The 20360-nt window shown below is 44.3% G+C and overlaps 2 protein-coding genes across 7 annotated transcripts in view; both read left to right on the top strand.

Moving 5' to 3' along the window:
* The first annotated feature begins 1667 nt into the window (after nt 1-1667).
* NANP (N-acetylneuraminic acid phosphatase) lies at nt 1668-15294 on the top strand. Of its 5 annotated transcripts, XR_003004149.1 has the most exons (4): nt 1681-1795; nt 8030-8699; nt 11169-11227; nt 15250-15294. XR_003004149.1 is itself a non-coding variant. In XM_024752691.1 (3 exons), exons 1-2 carry the CDS (start codon nt 1706-1708, stop codon nt 8684-8686), a joined length of 747 nt encoding a protein of 248 aa, XP_024608459.1. In that variant the 5' UTR covers nt 1681-1705; the 3' UTR covers nt 8687-8699; nt 11169-12277. The 5 variants fall into 5 exon arrangements, 4 of the variants coding, with proteins under 4 accessions (XP_024608457.1, XP_024608459.1, XP_024608458.1 ...); XM_024752691.1 differs by lacking the exon at nt 15250-15294 and having other exon boundaries at nt 11169-12277; XM_024752690.1 differs by lacking the exons at nt 11169-11227; nt 15250-15294 and adding an exon at nt 9439-9570.
* NINL (ninein like) overlaps nt 15263-20360 on the top strand; it is a 117676-nt gene continuing 112578 nt past the window's right edge. For both annotated transcript variants that reach the window (XM_024752688.1, XM_024752687.1), the window contains exon 1: nt 15263-15334. In XM_024752688.1, coding sequence (XP_024608456.1) covers nt 15319-15334 — 16 coding nt within the window. In that variant the 5' untranslated portion in view covers nt 15263-15318. The remainder of the gene's footprint in view (nt 15335-20360) is intronic.

Here is a 20360-nt window from a genome sequence, read left to right as displayed (position 1 = left end):
TGCACATCAGAAAAAGGATACGGACTTCCCTGGCGGTCCAGTGGTTAAGGCTCCACGCTCCCAATGCAGGGGGCACAGGTTCAATCCCTGGTCGGGGAAGTAAGATCCCACATGCCTCACAGTGTGGTCAAAACAAACAAACAAACAAACAAAAAACGTCTGCAATCCTATAGACTTCATGTGCCCATATGCAGTTTTATGCTAAATTTATTCTTACAATCCAGGCAATTAAAAAAAAGTAACTCTAATTAATGCACTCATAATTTCGGCCGATTGCTAATCTAAATGACCAAAATTGATAGACTAGCCCTGCACATCAACAGTCATGTTTTTGAGGCATGGGTATTCATTTATTTTCCACAGTAGCAAAGAGAGGTCACCTGCGATTCTGCTCCAAAACATGGAAACTGTAGTCTGCCACTGCAGAAGAAAAACCTATTAACAAAAAGACAACTGACCTGATGGTACTGAACACCAGCAGCCCGTTAATCATGTATCTCAGGGGTGGGCAGATTTTTTTCTACGAAGTGCCAGATAGTAAATATTTTAGGCTTTGCAGGCCATATGGTCTCACTTGTAACTATGCAACTCTGCTATTGTATGGTAAAAGCAGCAAAAGGCAATACATAAATACTATTTATGTACACTAAAATTTGAATTTCATATAATTTTCACGTGTCATGAATACACTTCTTTTGATTCTTTTCTCAATTATTTTAAAAAATGTTAACAACCACCCTGCTCGCAGATCCGACAAAATCTGGTGGCAGGCCAGATTTGGCCGGTGGCCATGTTCTACCTGATAGACAATTTCTGGTCACTGATGATGACCACATGTCCAAATTTCGGTAAGGTTACCCAACAGAGACAATTCAGACAGATTAGAGATTAGTTCCACGATCCTTATTCTGCTAGAAAGCAAACAACTGTTACTGACCTTCTGCAGGTTTAACAGACTCTCTAGGTACCTCAGCCTCTGGCTATACCTGAAAATCATCGAAGTAAAAAAGACACCCAGCGACCGGAAAATGCAAGGCTTCAGGAAAAGCCATCAAATCAAGGTGGACAAAACATCGGGCAGACACTACGGAGCCCTCGGTCTTCACGCAGAGCCGTCAAACAATGGCTCCAAAATCCAGGTTACACCTTTCCAACACATCCCCCAGCTCTGAGCCGGCTCCTGCCATCCAGCGGGGCCGCAGACTCGTAACCACACACACCCCCCCGACCCGGCCACGCTCTGAAACAGCCTGAGCTGCGCGGGCCAGGACACCCGGTCCGACCGGAAAAGCCCCTTGTTCTGTCTCCTTCCGGTCGCCACAAGGCGCAGAAAACCTCCCGCGGGCAGTCACGACGTCCTCCTCACGCAAGGAGGGCAAAATGAGAAAAGAGATAAGCACAGAGAGGCACCAAGAAGAAAGCCGCGCTTCCGACCACCCCCTACACGTCAGCGACTCAGACACCGGCTACCATCGTGACGGCGGCGAGCCCCCGACCCTCCCTAGGACCACGATTCCGGAGTCTCGCGGGACGTCGCTGTTCCGCGCCACTCAGGTATGGGGACATCTCGCGGGAGTTCCCCGCCGGTGCGCAAGGGTCGGGCGGCCTCGCGGCTCCGCCCCGGTATTTCCCATCCGCCGGCCCGTTTCGCGCAGGCGCGCGCGGCGGCTACGAGTTGGCGCCTCGCGCAGGCGGCGGCGGCGGCATGGGGCTGAGCCGGGTGCGGGCAGTCTTCTTCGACTTGGACAACACGCTCATCGACACGGCCGGGGCGAGTCGGAAGGGCATGTTGGAGGTAACGTTCCGGCTACTGCTTCGTCCGGCGAGCCCGGCGCCCCGCCCCGCGCGCTCTCTCGCCCCCTTGGGCCGTCGGCCCACTGCCCTGTCGGCTCCCTCCGCGCCGGCGCCCCTGGTCCCGAAGGCCCTTCGTGACGGCCCGCGGCGGCGGCCTCGCTCAGAGAGCGGGGAGGCTGCGACCTGAGGGCGCTCCCAGCGCTCGGGCTCCCGGAAGGATGTCGCCAAACTGCCACAAGGGCAGAGTCGCCTCCGCACAGAAAGGCGGCCGCGCGCCAGGCGCCTGGCTTTTTGCCGGGACAGGTTTGGACCTGCCGGGACGAGCGGGCACCCGGCTCTCCGGGATTGACCGCGGGAGGCTGGTCTCCCACCGCGTGCTCTTCGTTGGACCTTTGAGCCTGGACTTTATCGACTCGAGGGAGTTTTCTCCGCAGGTGTTCCTGCCGTGGGTGTGACCCTCAGTAGGTTTACCTTCACGAGGCCTTGCTCCGCCGCATCCTCCCCTTTCTGTACCTACTGATGCTCTTTCAGACCTTTCCCGTGCTGTTCAAGACCCGAAGCCACCCTCGCTTTCTTTCGTCTGCATTCAGCTTTAAAGAGAAAACTAAGGATTACCATATCTGAAAAACCCACTTTCAGAAGCTAAATCCTTTCAGCCCTGAGCGTCCCGTCCTCTTCATGCTTCATTAGTTAGGTTGTGTCTCCCTGGATCTTCAGCCTCTTCGTCCTCTTTCTTGGTGCATTCCACACCTGCTGCGTTTTCGGATCTGTCCAATACTCTATTTTTTAATTTATTATTATTATTTTTTTGCGGTACGCGGGCCTCTCACTGTCGTGGACTCTTCCGTTGTGGAGCACAGGCTTCGGACTCGCAGGCTCAGCGGCCATGGCTCACGGGCCCAGCCGCTCCGCGGCATGTGGGAACTTCCCGGACCGGGGCACGAACCCACGTCCCCTGCATCGGCAGGCGGACTCTCAACCACTGCGCTACCAGGGAAGCCCGTCCAGTACTCTATTTTTATTTGTTTGATAAAGATGTCTTTACACTCTCTTATGATACTCCATAAGCAATATAATCAGTGTTTAATCATAAATAGTCGGCTTGCACATTTCTTGGGTTTGAATCTTGGCTCCACAATTTTCTCTGAGATCTCGGGCAAATAATTCAACTCAGTGCCTCAGTTTCTCATCTGTATTACAATACGACACTAGGGCCAACTTTAAAAGACTGTTTTGGGGAATTAATTGAGATACTGTGTATAACAGTTTAGCAGAATGATTCTCCAAAATATGCATTGGAAAAATGTTAACGATTATTTTATACAATTATTTCAAAAAATAAAAAAAAGGGCAACAAACCTATGTCAATTTTTGAGCTTAAAAAAAATAAGCAAATGTGAATAATTCATGCAGAATCTTTTAAAATGCCCAGTACTTTAAAAAGAACGCTTCCCTTGGACCTTTATTTCTCCACAAGATATTACCTCTCTTGACAGCCATGTTTTTCAAGAGAAATCTATAACATTATCTCCATGTTTCTACTTCCTGTGTATTCCCAAAACCACTGTAGTGTGTTTTTTTTGTTTTTGCCACTAGAATGAAATAAACTCACCATCTATAGGCACCTCCCAAATTGCCAGAATCCTGGACATTTTAAGTCTGTCTTAATGACTTTACTGAAGTATTATACACTGTTGACTGTCCCTTCATGCCTTTGATCTTGACCTCAGGGGCACCATCCCCTGCGATATTGTCTCCAGTATCTCTAGCTGCAAACTGTACATATTTACCTGTGTGTTTTTGGCAGGCCAAGTCCAGTGTGTTGTCATTAAGTTCTTATTTTATTCCAATCCATGCTATAGGCCAAGAGTTGAGGCTTTAAAATTGGACAGTTGAGATTGAATCACAGCTCTCCCAATACCTAGGTGAAAGCACCCGAACAAGTTAGTTAACTGCTCTAAGCCTCAAATCTTTAAATAGTGATATTTGAATAGTGAAATTAGTTCTCAAAAACCCTATCAGCTAGGTTTAATGTAATGCATGGGAAGTACATACAGTACAGTGTTCCAGAATTATACCACCATCCACTCTGTCACCAAGTCTGTCCTCTCCTGCACATCCCCTCTGCCCTTGTCTTAGTTAAAGCTGGACTTGTCTATCACCAAGACTGTTACTATGGTCTTGATGCCAGGCTTACCATGTCCAGTTCATCCTCCACATTCCAACTCACATGCCCACAGCTAAATAGCTTCTTAAGAGGGAACAAACTGTCTTATTCATCACCATGTGTTTGACACAGGGTGAATGTTGAATGGATGGATAAAAGTCCTATTCTCCAGACTTGGTTCTCTTACCATTTGCTTTATAAATATCCTATGAAATGTGCAGAATTAACTATACGAGGCTCTAGGATCGCTTTATCACATAAGAATACAACACCCACAAATGTTAGCCTATTCAAAAGTAACATGCCAGCCTTCTGAATCACTGAATGATTTATGAAAAGAGGAAGGGGGAAAGGTCCAGCCATTGCCCTGGGCTTGAGGAAAAGGAGTCATACTGATTATATATCACTTTAATTTTTTTTCTTTTTTCAGCCTCTTTTTTTATATATATACAATTTTTAAAGGTTACTTTCCATTTATAGTTATTACAAAATATGGCTATCAGCTTTAATTTATTTTTAAATCATCTGGGAAAGCTATTTCCACCCTCTTTCAGTGTCACTACTCAAGAAGAAGGCTTCTCCAGAAAAGGGGTTTCTCAGAGAACAAAGTAAAAAAGATTTCTGCATTTTTGAGTTTGCTTTCTAATGGGTATGACAGTGAACATAATAAATGTGCTTTTATTTATAAGTGTGTCAGAAAAAGTGGAGGGGAGAAAGAATTGCATTTTTAAAATAGGTTGGTCAGATTAGGCCACATAGAGTAGATGATGTTTGAACAAAGACTTGAAGTAAAAATAACAGGAGGGGGCTTCCCTGGTGGCGCAGTGGTTGAGAGTCCGCCTGCCAATGCAGGGGACACGGGTTCGTGCCCTGGTCCGGGAAGATCCCACATGCCGCGGAGCGGCTGGGCCCGTGAGCCATGGCTGCTGAGCTTGCACGTCCGGAGCCTGTGCCCTGCAACGGGAGAGACCACAACAGTGAGAGGCCCGCGTACCGCAAAAAAAATAAATAAATAACAGGAGGGCTGCATGAATTGTTAGTCTGTATGCAGCCATCATGTTTTGTGAGCATGTATTTTTAAAAATAGTTTTATTTAGAATTCAGCCACTTCGTATCTTTATCATATGTGTTATATGGTTCCCACACTGGCCCTCAAAAAGTCTTTTTAAATCACAGCTAAACACTAGTACTAATGGTATTTAAGTCTGGGTCCAGAAAGTAGGAAGTAGGACGGAGTTTCCTTTTTGCATGTGTTGCAATAGAGCCTTAAATAGAGTTTTGAAGTAGATGGAATTTGAGTTTATATTGTGTCTAGAAATTGATCTCCCCTCTCTCACTATCTTAGCTCTCCCTTCTTCAGGCCTGTACGTGCCTAGTGGGCTCATTCTACTCAGAATCCTTTTCAGACCTGACTTACCCTTATGCAAAATGTCATCACACCTCTAAATTAGAGGTCTTTTCCCTCCATCCCCAATTAAATTTAGACTCCCATTCTCTCAGTGCAGGTGTTAGGAGAGTTTGCACCAGTAATGTGGACTAATTCACCTTAGGTATTATTTCTGTTTGAACTAATATTAATATGTGAATGACTGATAAACATCTTTCCCAAAGCTGTTAATATTATTAAAATGCCACTTGTTGTTCCAAATGAATATGTAGCTAGTTTCTGTGTGACGAAATGGCAAAGTTAATTCAGGGAATGTAATGGGAGGCAGTTTTGAAACTTGGGAGCAATATACCTCTACAAGAATCTCCCCTTTAAGGTGAGCTAATCTGCTTTTTCAGATCCCAAGAATGTGCTTAACAAACTGCCAATTGCAGTTTATAGGAAACTGGATCTTTATTGGGAGCTTCCATTTATGAACTGAGCCAGTTCCTGTTGAATCGCAAGTACTGTGGAGTCCTAGAGGCCTGTGTCCTTTTATTGTGTAGCAGTAGCATTGCTAAAACTGTATAGTGACCTTCAATCGTAGCTCAGGAGTAATTTAGTTGACATTGCTAGAAAAGATGGTGACATAACTATGGAGATTGAAAAGGCTTGATTTGTTCATTGAATTTTAACTTTATAAAGCAAGAAATTTCAAAGTTTTCCGTTCACCTAAAATTCTTAGGGCTGGTTTATTTTTCTCTGACTAGTAAGACTTTTCTTAACTATTATGTTTTGTGATTAACACAAATAGCTTGAGGAAGAATGTGTCTCTTCAGCTCTTTCCCCTTTTCAGTAGGTGAATTGAGTGTCTGGTGTGAGTAGCAGATCATTTATTCCCTATAGAGTTTAGGGTAACAATTTAACTTGACTTTGACTGCTTCACTTCAACAACAGAAAATCTTTAGCCCCAGCTGTGTGCATTGCCCTCATCCTCAAAGATCCAAAATTGCCTTGGCATGATCGACTTTCCCAGATGTCCCTGGGACAGGCGGCTTCAACTGCAAGCAGTTCACTTGGAAGGTGACCCTAGGAAGCACTGTAGGGGGTGGTGGAGTCAGACAGGGAAGGGAAGGAATCTAATACAGGCTGTGTTCATGGGCAGGGAACTGTGTGAACGGTTGGGGACTCTGGGAGACACATGTAGACATACTTTACTTGTCCCTTCCAAGGGGCAACCCAGCAATATCTGCTTCTTATTGGTTGAGACCTGCTCCTTGGGCTATACTCTGGCTCCAGCCTATGTGCATGGGTGCCCCTATGGCGAGATAAAGCTCCCAGGCAGAGAAGCCCAAGCACTTGCAGTATGAAGCCTTTGGCATGTATGGGCATAAAGTGTGCCAAGGGGATTTCGGTAGCTACAGCCTACCCAGCCTCATCTCTAGCGCTCGCCCTCACTTGCCTTCCATTGTGACTGAACTCAGCTTCTTGCCTTTCCCAGTTCACAGAATTCCAAGTACTGTGTCTTTGTGCTGTTCCTTCTGTCTAGAATGATTTTATCCTCCTCCCATCCCCACCTTTGGGCTTGGTAACGCCTTGGTTTAAATGTTCCTTCCTCTGCACTCCTTACCCAACAACCCTGGGGTTGCTCCTTACATTTTATTTCCAGTTTTTTGTGTGACTGTCAAGGCACTCAACCCAGCATTTGTGGTGGTTATTTTCCCCACCAGATAAATTCATGAGGACAAAGGGTCCAGTCTCCAGTGCCAAATACATAGTATAAACGCAAGCATGTGGCCTGTGGAGTTAGGCAAGTATGGGCTTAAATCTCAGCTGGGGCAAGTTATTTATCAGGTCTAAACTTCCATTCCCTCATCTCAGAAAGGAAATTCCCTTGCAGAGTTGCAGGAAAGATTAGAAATAATATATGTGAGTACTGGGCATAATGCTTTGCCACATTAGCATCTTGGTAAGAAGATAGGCCAAAGGGATAAGAACCTAATCTCATAAAAAGTCAAGATAAAGAGCTGTGGGAACATAAGAAAGATTATGATAAGGGATTCAGAACCAGTGTGACAAAGAGGGAGACTCAGAACTACTTGAAGTTTTTTATCTGGAATCCTAAGTTTGGAAGAAGCACCATCATTAAACTGCTGAGGTCACAGAACATGCCTGATTCCATTAGAGCTACATATGCCTGTTTTTAAAAGTACAGAATTAGGTGCCCTTTAGGACCTAATTTAGGCCTTCAGAACGTAAAATGGATAAGATGAGGAAAGGTTAGGTGAACTAGCATTATTTCTGGGAAGAGTCTAAATATCAGTTGTTAGAAATTTTATGTTTTACTAAATATAAACACAGTTTTGTTTTCATGTCTTCATGACCGGAATGAAAGGTGGTAGACTTAAACTGACAAATGAGGGATTTTTATTAGATATGTGTATATATATATATATATATAAAGAATCTTCTTAGAAAAAATTGGTAAAAAAATATGAATGAGTTGTCTAGAAGGGTTGGGAAATCTTCACTCTTGTGTTCTTAAAAAATAAGACCAATTCCCAACAGACATGGTGTGGTAATAGAGCTTCCTTAAGACAGAGGAGTGGAGTTAGAATCTGTCTGTGCTCTGGGTTTATAGGCTCACAGGATAAGTATTAAAGACATGAAGTATGTTGATGGAGTTATTTTCCTTTATTTAGGTGATAAAGCTCTTACAATCAAAATACCATTACAAAGAAGAGGCTGAAATCATCTGTAACAAAGTTCAAGTTAAGCTCAGCAAGGAATGTTTTCATCCTTCTAAAAGCTGCATTACGGACCTCAGGACTTCACACTGGGAAGAAGCAATCCAGGAAACAAAAGGTGGTGCAGCCAATAGGAAATTAGCTGAAGAATGTTATTTCCTGTGGAAATCTACACGTTTACAGCATATGACACTAGCAGAAGATGTCAAAGCCATGCTCACTGAACTTCGAAAGGAGGTCCGCCTACTTTTATTAACAAATGGAGAACAACAGACCCAGAGGGAGAAGATCAAGGCTTGTGCCTGTCAGTCCTATTTTGACGCTATTGTTGTAGGTGGAGAGCAGAAAGAGGAGAAACCGGCACCTTCCATATTTTATTACTCCTGTGATCTCCTTGGAGTACAGCCTGGGGACTGTGTGATGGTTGGTGACACACTAGAAACGGATATACAAGGAGGCCTCAATGCAGGGCTGAAGGCAACAGTCTGGATAAATAAAAATGGAATGGTGCCGTTGAAGTCATCCCCCAGGCCGCATTATATAGTTTCTTCTGTGCTAGAGTTACCTGCTCTCTTACAAAGTATAGACTGCAAAGTCAGTGTGTCTGCTTAAAGCACAGAAAAGGGTATGCTTACGAATTTTAGGGTCAAATTACAGGGTTTGAACTAAGAAAAGTTAAGGCATTCTATATACTATGACCTAGTTCTAAGGATAATTATACTGTCATGTAATGGCCAACTAACCATTGACTGGTATTTATATCTGAAAATCCAGAGTACATTATTATAAGTTATTTTTAGTAGGGTAACCCAGAAAACTTGAGGAAGTATATTTGTTAATCTGTGGCTTGAGATTTTTTTTTTAAATTACTTTGTTAATCTCTTAGCATCTTGGATCTATGAAGATACCAAGGAGGATAACTTATACATGGGTGCACAAATACAGATTTTATGTTTTGGCTTAAAAATAGGTATTTTTTAAAAAATAGTTATTCTAAAACATATATACTAGAGATTTATTAGAGCTGTTGGATCTGGTTAATATAAGTACCAACTCGCAAATCAAGGCATTTCACAGTGAAATTATTTTCATATTTTCTGTTTCAAAAACATGCACCATATTTTTGCCTACTTTGTACATATACTTCTCTTATGAATCTAATTTTTCTGCATTACCTTTGGGGTGGGGGTGGGATAATTTTCCTATGGTGTGTACGTGACCAATAAATTCCTCCGGTAAAAAAGCTGTTAAAATCAGCATATGGTGCTCCTTTTCTGTTACATTTTCACATCTTTCCAGGGTGAGCTTATAGGTTCCTGTTAGTCTTTATCTCTTATGGAAGTACTTTTACTATCTTTTCCCAGGTACGCAGTGAGGTTGAGGGACCAGTCTGTCTTGCTGTGGATGAGTGCAAGCCACGTGGCCCCAGAAGTCACTTTCCTGGAAGTTGCCTTGGTGTGGCCTAATCATGCTGCCCGTATCTGTTGTCTGCTGACTGGATAGTTTCACCCATATGATGAAAACTAGTAGAAAATTAGGTTTTGCTATGAACCATTCCCAGAGTGCCATTTTAATACTTGACTGGCTCTTTTTGGTATCACCGTCTGCCTTAAGTCTCCTGTTTTTCAAATTTTGGGAACTATGTCATTGTTTCACAGATTTCTGTATCCATTTCAGAGTTTGCTTTGAGCTTAGTAATTAAAACTCCATAGGGAGGCATCTTGCAACTAGAAAAATGTCTCAAGACCATTAGGCTAGAAAGTCTCATGATTTCACCAGCCAAACTTAGAGTAAAATGGTTAATTAAGGAAAAAAGAAATAATGATTAGGGTTGTTTTTTGGTAGGGTGTTTTTTTTTAACTTTTGTATAGGAAACTACTAGTGTAAGATGTTCGGTAGTTGGGGTATATGTAGCTAGGGCTCCTTCAAGTATTCTGTGAAGAACAGGATCCTCTGCCACTGTGCATGTGCCTGTTGCGCTTCTCACTCTTAATTTTTAAAAATGTGATTGTGCCCTTGACTGTTCGCTCTGAAGCTGAACGTTCGTGGACAGGGAATGTTTGTGTATAGCTCTTCCAGGTACGGTGTCCATGCGACCTCAATTATAATTGTAGCTATTTGAAAATTGTTACGGTGGAGGATGTTGACAGGAAAATAGTCGTGTGCATGATTTCTCCAGTGGGCTGAGTGTGGTGCTGAGAGCTTGTCCTTTCAGCTCACCCACAGGATGGGTCTAGACATGGCACGTTCACTGTGCTCACTGAGAAGGCTCATTGCTCCCAGATCACGGCAGCAGACCTCCTAGGATGTTATATGAGCAGTTTGTCAGCAAAAGTGATGTGGCGGGGAATGAAATAATTGAGTTTTTTGTAATGTAATATTACATTCCATTTGCACTTTTCCTTAGGGAAGAACTTTGTGGTTTTCTGCCTTCTGAGTGGAATGTTACAGAAAATATTAAGAAATCTTGGAATAGACCTATTTTATTAATAATGTTTTTGTTTTAGAATAATATTTTGTTTTTCATAGTTTCCCATACTCCTAGAAAGCCATAAACTCTCAATTGTCCAGAGGCTCTCCCAAACACTCATTACAGAGGAAGGCCTAGAGTAGACACGAGTGGATGCTGCCCCTGGAACACTGACACAATGATGGATGTTTTCTGGTTCCATACACATGTGCACCCACTGGTGCATGAACATCTTAGATATGGTGGTGCCCAGGACCCAGCAAGTGTGAATATTGTAGGAAAGAGGAAAGACAGTTTTCTTAGTTACAGAGGTACTTGGTTTAGCACTTTCAGATTTCTTTGCAACCCACAATAGGAAACATTTTCTGTCACAACCCATTAAACACATTTATAGTGAACATTTAGTTAATATCAGCGTGTGTATATTAAATATATATTTAACAAACAAAACTACTTCCTTGCTATGCATGATGCTCAGGTTTTTTTCATTCCATCATTTTTTAAATTGGGGAATATATTTTCATTTTTGAACAAGTACTTGTGGTACTTGTACAAGTATTTGTGGTACACAAGTCAAAGAATGAAAACGTGAATAGCAAAAAGTCCATCTCATCTCTTTTCCAGCAACCCGCCTGCCCTAAAGGCCTCTGCTGTCAGCAGTTCCTGTGTATCTGCATATATAGGTAGGTATGAGTATATAGAATTCCTCTGATTCAGGCAGGTTTTTATTCCTGCTTTTCAGTTTTAGGAGGCAATGATCTTGCTAAGAAACTGATTTAAAAAGTTATGAAGCTTCTGTGAGTCGTTCATGTTAGGAGCATACATCTTGATCTCAGCCATCCACTGTTGTTGATAAAGGTGATGGTTCCATTCGCTTTCAATGGGCCAGTTGTTCACTTTGAGGTCAGTACAGCTGTGAAGCCCTTGCTTCTGCCCCAGTCTAATTGCCCTCTTCTGGTACATATCACCATCCTGGAGTTTCCCTTTGCCTCTTAGGTTGGATGTCCTGTGCCCTGTGTATTCCCTTTTTTGATTTGTTCCCCCTTTGGTGGCATGCATCCTGAGTAGTTTCCCTATAAATGTGAGAGATAAAAATATTCAGATCTTAAGTGTCTGAAAATGCCTTTATTCTCTTCTCCCATCATTGATAGTTTAACAGCATGTAGTTGGATATCATTCAGAATTTCAAAGGCATTTGCTCTGTGGTCTAGCAGCCATTTTAAGTGACAATTTTCTTTTTCTCTTGAAGCTCTTAGAACTTTGGTTTTTCCCCTGTGGTCCATAATGATGTATCTTGTTATGCTTTCATCCTCTACTCTTGGCACTCTTGAACCTTTCCAAACAAAACCTTATGTCCTGGAAAAATGTAATTACTTAATTGATAATTGCTTCACCACTGTGTTTCCTGCTTCCTTTTTCTGGAACTCGTACTATTCGGATGTTGGACCTCCTCTACTGACCTTCCACTTTCTTTTCTTTTCTCTCCTATTTTTCCATCTCTTATTTTGTTCTATAATGCTTTTTGGAAGGTTTCTTCAACTTTACCTTTCAATCCTGTTGAATTTTCTTTCCTGCCTGGCATCATGTATTTCAATATCCAAGTTTCTTCGATTTTCTAAGTGTTCCTTCCCTTTTGAAAAAAAAATTTTTTTTTTTTTTCGGTACACGAGCCTCTCACTGTTGTGGCCTCTCCCGTTGCGGAGCACAGGCTCCAGACGCGCAGGCTCAGCGGCCATGGCTCACGGGCCCAGCCGCTCCGCGGCATGTGGGATCTTCCCAGACCGGGGCACGAACCCGTGTCCGCTGCGTCGGCAGGTGGACTCTCAACCACTGCGCCACCAGGGATGCCCTAAAAAATTTTATTGGAGTATAGTTGATTTACATAAATGTTCCTTCTTAATGGTCTTTTTTTTTTTTTTTGGCTGTGTTGGGTCTTCGTTGCGTGCGGGCTTTCTCTAGTTGTGGCGAGTGGGGGATACCCTTTGTTGCAGTGCGCAGGCTTCTCATTGCGGCGGCTTCTTGTTGCGGAGCACGGGCTCTAGGCGTGAGGGCTTCAGTAGTTGCAGCACATGGGCTCAGTAGCTGTGGCATGCGGACTGATTAACATTCATTTTTGTTTTGAGTGGAATATTACCTCAAAATTTTTTAAAGTTTTTGAAGAATCCACGGAATCCACTGTATCTTCCATGTTGCTCTGATCTGTTTATTTGGGTCTATTTGTTCACCTTAGAGGCTTTCCTTAAATGCCCAGTGAACCGTGTTTATCACAAGAGAAAGGATGGAAATGCTGATTGGAAGCTCTGCACGAGTGGCTGGGTCTTGTAAACTCAGAGGTTCCTTTTCTATAGGGTATCTGGGTAGGCAGTTATATGAAGAACCCCTGGGGTCAGTGTCTGAAGGTCTTTCCTCTTGGTCTACCTCCCTAGCAAAGAATCTCTGACTCCTGACTGAGGGTAGAGGTCTGGTGTCAGCACCTGGGAGCTGAGTGGGAAGGAGGTGTGTGGTGGGGGGAGAGGCATATGGTCACTTAATCCCTGTTCCTCGTTGTACCTGAGCTCAGTTGTGTGTGCTCTCTCCCAGTCTAGAGACCCTCTGTTTTACTCTTTCCATAGAAGCATTGTGACTTCTGTTGAATGAGGACTTCAGGTTGGAGGGGGCAGGGGTCTAGGGATCTATTTGTATTTGCATGTTTTCTTTCTTTTTCTTTTTTCTTTTGGCCACGCCGTGCGGCTTTCGGCATCTTAGTTCCCCAACCAGGGACCGAACCTGAGGCCCCGGCAGTGAGAGCACCGAGTCCTAACTGCTGGACCGCCAGGGAATTCCCTCCGTTTATATTTGGAACACCTTTTACCCCATCTTCCTTAACTCAGCTCCCTCTTCTCCTTCATGACTGAGGCATCTGGTGGTATCAGTGCCTGAATCTTTGGAGGAGTCACTGTGCACCTCATGATTTCTCAGCGTTTAGAAAAGCTGGTCTAGACTCAGCTTTCTTGAATCTACTAACTCCTTTGCCACTTGTCCATATGCTTTCTGGCTTCCACAGTTTTGTTGTCAGCGCCTGTTTCCTGGTGTGTGTGTTTAAATTCCTTTATGATAGTTTCCATTGGGTTTGGGGTAGAAGCAATATTAGATGGGTACTTCCTTCTTTTGCCTTTATTGTGGAAGCTGTTCTCTTCTAGTCTGTGTTCAATGTAGGTCAAGTGCCTGTGCCTCGTAGTCACTACCCACAGCTTGAGAAAGGCTGCTCATTTGAAGTGGAGATTTGCAGCATGCCCACAGCTTTTTAAAAAAATTATATATGCAGCTTATTTCTTAAGATCTTTTCCCCAACTTCCTTATTCTCTGTATTCTTGTATACAGCATTCCTTCTCTGACTTTCATCATCATGGTGGGTCTCCTTATGTTCTGTGTTTCTGAATTTTCAACATTGCTTGTACATAGATATTTATTTTGTTTGGCAGCTCTGTTCCTATGATCACTTCTAAGACGTAAACTCAGATTTCTTTATAATAAAATCCTTCTGAGTGCAGTACATTCAATTTATACTTTTACAATGAAGTTTAACAGTATAGGGGATTCCCTGGCGGTCCAGTGGTTAGGGCTTGGTGCTTTCACCGCTGGGGCCTGGGTTCAATCCCTGGTCAGGGAACAAAGATCCTGCAAGCGTCACAATGTGGCCAAAAAAAAAGTACAGAAAAGTCACATGACCTTGATGGATCAGAGCATACTTTTTTAACCAGTCTTCACATATGTGACATTGACAATACAGTTATTTCCATGGATTTCTTGCAAGATGTTACGATTTTTTTTTCTGGGTATCAGCCTGACCTATGGAAAAGATCCTCAACCCAGGCTTTTTTAAAGTGACAGATGATAAATGACTTAATTTACTGAAACGGGAATGAAGAGCGACTGTATTATGGATACAGAGTTTCTGGGGTGATGAAAATTTTCTAGAACTAGATAGTGGTGATGGTTTCACAGCATTGTGAATGTACTAATGCCCCTTAATTGTACAATTTTAAATGATTTAAAAGTTAAATTTTATGATGGTTTATTTGTTGGTTTATATCACCCATATTATACTTGCTGAGTTCCTAATAATTAGAGATGTGTGTTTAATCTTTTTGTACATCTCCCAAGTTTGAAATCTGTGCTTGAAAACATAATAAAGTAAATAAAATAATAGTTGGCAAAATACACTTTGAAAATCACACATATGGTGCTTCACTGAGTGTCCAGCAGATGCCACTGAAATACGATCTTTACAGTGCTCCTCTGAAAACAGCGCTGTTGTTACATTTAACTCCTTGGAATGAGCAAAGTTTGTGGAAATTCAGTGGGTTGACTCCTCCCTTAAAGAATGATAAACAACATGGAGCCAAAGTAAGAACAGTCGGTACACTGGGTACACACCGCAGCTGGTGAGACAGCCCGTCTACCACAGCAGGAGAGGGGGGCCACATCCAGTCCTCCTCCCCCAGCTCTGCCAGATTCCCTGCTTGCCCAGTGTTAACTCCCCAGTCAAGCGTCAGATAGTGTGGCAGATGAGAGAGGATGCAGGCGCCACGTTTGAAACACCAGGTGGTCAGACATAAAAACTAAAGAACTTAGTAGGAAACATGCATGTAACCAGCATGCTGAGCAAGGAGGACACTGGGATGTAATCATAATGAAACTTCCCTGTCACCTATTGTTCCTTTAGCCTCGACTCAGGGGTGAAGCTTTCTCCCTGCCAGTGGGCAAAGACCAGATGGAAACTCAGACATGAAGAATGTGCAGCCTAACAGGTTAGTCCACGCTGCCATGTTTGGTCAAGAGCAGGCTGGGGGCTGCAGGGTGGTGGAGGAGGATGGTGTGCGGAAGGGGTGGTTGTCGCCTAGCTGGAGCCTGCTACCATCCTGAGTTGGCTCCGAGGCCTGCAGGCCCAACAGATTTTCTCAAGTGACTACCTTGTGGGCACTGCCAGGGCCTCTGGAGGCCCCCGCTGGGCTCCTGCAACTGCTGCTCCTGGGCCCCTTCTCCAGCGGGCTGCCCACCCCTGGCCCTGGTTATCTGGCAGGCCTTTTCACCACTGACTCTCACTAGTGGGATCCCCTTCCTCTCCCAGGCAGCCCTCCTGGGATGAGAAGGACTCTACGTGGGTCCAGATCAGCCTCTTTCCCAGGTCCTTGCCCCACCATTAATGAGAGTGGAGTTATACTCCCACCCACATCCCTCCACTGTGCTGACTACCCTGCTAGGACCCTTGAACTTGCATGCTTTCTGCAGCAAGTGCATGTCAACCTGTCTCTCTGAGTTTTATCGTTGGATCCCACTCTTTAAGTTTGAGGTCAAGGAGATAGTTCCTCTGCCACTCCCCAAGGTGATGGGACGGGCTGCAGTAGCTCTCTCCAAAGAAATCCCATAAATTCCCTTCCACCTCCATCTCCACTTTCTCAGCCCTTACGTTTGTGAAATGGGTGAGGGAGCTCAAAAGTCAGGAAACAAGTTCTTGACTAATTACCTTGAAAACTCTTCAGGGAGTCTCACACTCACTGTGGTGTCTAATATCTACTGACTTAGATCACAGTTTCCATTTTAATATCCTGGTACATAAGGAAGAAGGAGTATAGTGCAAAATAGATGAACACTTCCTTTGTTTTTTATATTTTTGGCCGAGCAGCTTGCGGGATCTTAGTTCCCCGACCAGGGATTGAACCCGGGCCCTCAGCAGTGAAAGCGGAGCATCCTAACCAGCAGGGAATTCCCAGATGAGCACTTCCTAACAGAATATCAAATAAGGGAGCTGCCGTGCGGTGGCTTCATTGAGGATGTGAGCTGGGTATTGAAGGACGTAAAATATTTGGCCGTGCTGCGCAGCACGTGGGATCTTAGTTCCCTGACCAAGGATCGAACCCTCACCCCCTGCATCGGAAGCATGGAGTCTTAACCACTGGACCGTCAGGGAAGTCCCCTTGAAGGATGTAAATATTTGATTGGGGCAAAGAAAGGAGAGAACATTTACAGAGAGAATTCAGTTCAACACAAAGTTATTGGACCCCTTCTGAGTGCCAGGCAATGAGGAGGAGTTCACAGTCTCCAAAGAAGGAAGGTGATCAGCCTGGCTGAAGAAAGGGATCTCAGTAGGGAATGGTAGGAAGGACAGTCCTGGATATGAGGCTCAGGGGTGGGGAGAGCGCTGTCAGCAACGTTTTAGAAAAGGAGGGGTAAAAGGTGTGTGTATGAGTTTATGGGTCCGTGTGCATGTGTGTAATGGGACAGATGAGTGTGTGTGGATATGGGGGTGTGACTAGTGGAGTGAAAGTGTATGTGTCTGTGTGTAGAGGTGCATATATGTGAAGTGTGTTGCATATATGTAGTGTATGTACATACATGTCGAAGGGGTGTAGATTGTGTGCATAGTGAGGTCTGTGTGTAGTGGGGTGTGTGTGAGTGGTGGGGAGTGAATATAGTGTGTGGGTGAGTGCATGGGTGTGTGAGGCATATGGGTGCAGTGGGCTGCGTTCATGTGTACATGTGAGTAGCGGGGTGTGTGTGCAGGGGGTTGCGTGTGTGTGTGTAAGCATTGGTAAGTGGGGTAGGAGTGTGTGTGAGCGCTGTGTGTGCTGAGTACTGCAGTATATGTGTGTGAGTCGTATGTGCAGTGGGGTGCTTATCAGTCCGTTGTGTGAGTAGCGAGGTACGTGTAGTGGGAGGTTCTTGGTGGAATCATGTGAGTGGTGGGGTGTATATGTTTTGGGGTTGTGTGAGGAGAGGTTGCAGGTGGGGGTGTGAGTAGTGAGTATGCGTTTGCCTAGTGGGGTATCTGTGTAGTGGGCTTGTATGTAGTGGGGTGTGTAGGTGGTGTGGGGTATCACTAGTGGGGTGCGTGTGTGTGTCGTGCTGTATTGTTAACAGTGTGTGTGTGGTGGCCGAATAAGAACAACGTGAGAAATGGTTCCTTTACCGGGTTAAAACATGCCTGGGTGAGAGAGACAGACGCAGAGAGAGAAAGGCTGGGAATCTCCTTTAAGATGTGGACCAGGGATGCCAATTATTTCTTTGCCAGTCTTTGCCTCTGAACCACCAAAGCTCCTTCTTACAGGGACTCCTGTCCTTGGCCTCTTCTCTGAACTTCTTTGGCTGGGGAGGGGTGGGGGTCGGCAGCCACCAAGTGAGCCCAACTGTGCAGGTCAGATTCTTCTTACAATTTGGGACTGAGAGGGTCTAGTTTGGGGGTTCCACTCATGAATGCCCATGGGGGCCAGACCAGCCTGAGCAGGAGTCAGGGGGCCCAGGGCGAGGGCACAGAGGTGGTGTGGACTGTAGCAAACCCAGAGGGGGTGACCCGCAGGAGGGCCCTGATCGTCAAGCCAAGCAAAACAGGTCTGAGGCGAAACCACGGGTCCCAGGATTGTGAACTCAGCACATTCCACTCTCTTGAGTGAATGCTTAAAAGAGCGAATGAAGCAAAACCACAGAAAAAGAGAAAGTGGGTCCATGGAGAGAGAAGAGAAGGAATTACGTATGTAAGGAGAAGGAGGGTGAGGGACCTGCAGGTGAGGAGAGGTGTCTGCACTGCATTGTGTTTCCCCAAATTTCATATGTTGAAGCCCTAACCCCTAATGTGACTGTGTGGAGACAGGGTCTTTAAAGAGGTGATTCAGGGGACTTCCCTGGTGCTCCAGAGGCTAAGACTCTGTGCTCCCGATGCAGGGGCCCGGGTTTGGTCCCTGGTCAGGGAACTGGCTCCCACATGCTGCAACTAAATATCCTGTTGCCCACAGCAACAAAGATCCCACATGCTGCAACTAAGACCCAGCACAGCCAAATAAATAAATATTAAAAATAAAACAGAGGTGATTCCGGTTAAATGAGGTCATAAGAGTGCACCCTTAATCCGATAGGACTGGTATCTTTATAAGAAGAGGCAGGGACATGCATGCCCTCAGAGGAAAGGCTACATGAGGACACAGGGAGAGGACAGCCATCTACAAGCCAAGGAGAGAGGCCTCAGGAGACACCAACCTTGCCAACACCTTGATCTTGTACTTCCAGCCTCCCATAATTGTGAGACAATAAATTCCTGTTATTTAAGTCACCCAGTCTGTGATAGTTTGTTAACGGCAGCCTGGACAGATTAATACAGGAGGTAATAGCTGTTAGACTTGCAAGACTTGGTTATTGTATCATTCAGCCAGCGAACATTTGAGCAGTGCACACCCATATACACATACCAGGTGTGTGTGTGCGTGCAGTGGGGTGCCCTGGACACTAATTCCACAGCAGGGAAACAAAGGAGCCAGAGGCCCTGGACCACTTCTGGGTGTTCTGTCCAGTGGACCCTTGGGGCTTGGGGCTGTACTCCACTGGGGTGCAATCTGAACTCTTCAGGAGCCAGAACTAACCCAGGGTTCTGGGCCCTCAAGAGCCTTGACTGTAGGCAATCATACATGCCTTTAAAGGGAAACTTTAATCTAAATGAGAAAATTCCAGGAATAAAAGAAAAAAATCCCATAGCAAGAACATCTTAGATTCCCTCATTTCTCAATTACTTCCTTTACCTTTTTCTCTATAAATTAGAGATCTTTAAAATTCAATTGAGTAAATTTAATGATTTTATTGGCTTTAAAGTGATTCATAAATCGGGCAGCATCCAATCCAGCAGATAGAAAGGGGCTCCCAAGGGTTGTACAAGGTGGGAGATTTTTATAGACCAAAGTGAGTGGGAACAAGGAAGTTATCCTGGGCATTTGCTGATTCGCTAAGTAGGGTTCCTTCCTTCTGTGGAGCAAAGGGCAGTCTTGGAGCAGCTCAGGTAACTTGTGCCGGGCAGGGAAGTGTGATTGGTGGACCCAGGCCTTCCTTTTCTGGGAGAGCTGGAGCCTTAGTTAAGTTTTGGTTTGCTGATGTGGGGCTTAGCATGAGCGACTCCATCTTGGGCCTAATCTGGTTACTTTAACACCTTCAAACTGGAGTAATTTCTAAAACATGTTCTTCTGTCAGCAGCATTTTGATGCAAGATGATAAGTGTATCTATACTTTGACTTACTGTTGTTAAATGATAAACTGAGGCATATTTAAAAATTTAAGTTTATTTGAGCAAAAATTGATTCAAATCGGGCATCACCAAACTGGAAGTGGTAGGAGCGCTCCACTAACAAGAGCTGGGGAAATACTTTTATAGAGAAGATGTGGAAGCAAAGCAAGAAAATTATTTGATTGGCTATAGTGCTAAGTGGTTGCCTTATTTGGGAAAGCCTGGTTGGCTCTTTGTGATTGGTTGTCCCTAGGTGTTTATTTCTTAACCTTGAGGCATTTCAGGCTTAGATTTTGGTTTGTTTACATAGGCTGCTAAGGCATTAGAACCACCTCAGTTTATTTACTTTTATTTAATTTAAATTTAATTTACTTTTTAAAAATTATTTATTTATTTATTTTGGTTGCTCTGGGTCTTAGTTGCAGCATGTGGGATCTTCATTGTGTCATGCGGGATCTTTAGTTGTGGCATGTGGACTTCTTAGTTGCAGCATGTGGACTTCTTAGTTGTGGCATTTGGAATCTAGTTCCCTGAACAGGGATCAAACCCTGGCCCCCTGCACTGGGATTGCAGAGTCTTACTCACTGGACCACCAGGGAAGTCCCTTAATTTCCTTTAAGTAGGAGACATCAGTATGAACTCATATTCAGTTTAATAGGTAAATTGAGATCGATAGATGATAGATAGATATAGATAGATAATTTGTAATTATGTTAGTATGCACGGGTCATTATACATACATATATTACCTGAAGCGGTGTCCTGAGAGTGCCTAGAAGCAGTGACAGCTCCAA

This window comes from Neophocaena asiaeorientalis, unplaced genomic scaffold (assembly GCF_003031525.2).
Source record: "Neophocaena asiaeorientalis asiaeorientalis breed wild unplaced genomic scaffold, Neophocaena_asiaeorientalis_V1.1 scaffold528, whole genome shotgun sequence".
Taxonomy (NCBI): domain Eukaryota; kingdom Metazoa; phylum Chordata; class Mammalia; order Artiodactyla; family Phocoenidae; genus Neophocaena; species Neophocaena asiaeorientalis.
The sequence above is the reverse complement of the archived record's forward strand: the minus strand, read 5'-3'. Positions and strand labels throughout refer to the sequence as shown.

Coding starts and splice junctions, on each gene's coding strand:
- NANP (XM_024752691.1), top strand. CDS start 1,706: ATGGGGCTGAGCCGGGTGCGGGCAGTCTTCTTCGACTTGGACAACACG. Junction 1,796..8,029: donor GTCGGAAGGGCATGTTGGAG/GTAACGTTCCGG, acceptor TCCTTTATTTAG/GTGATAAAGCTCTTACAATC.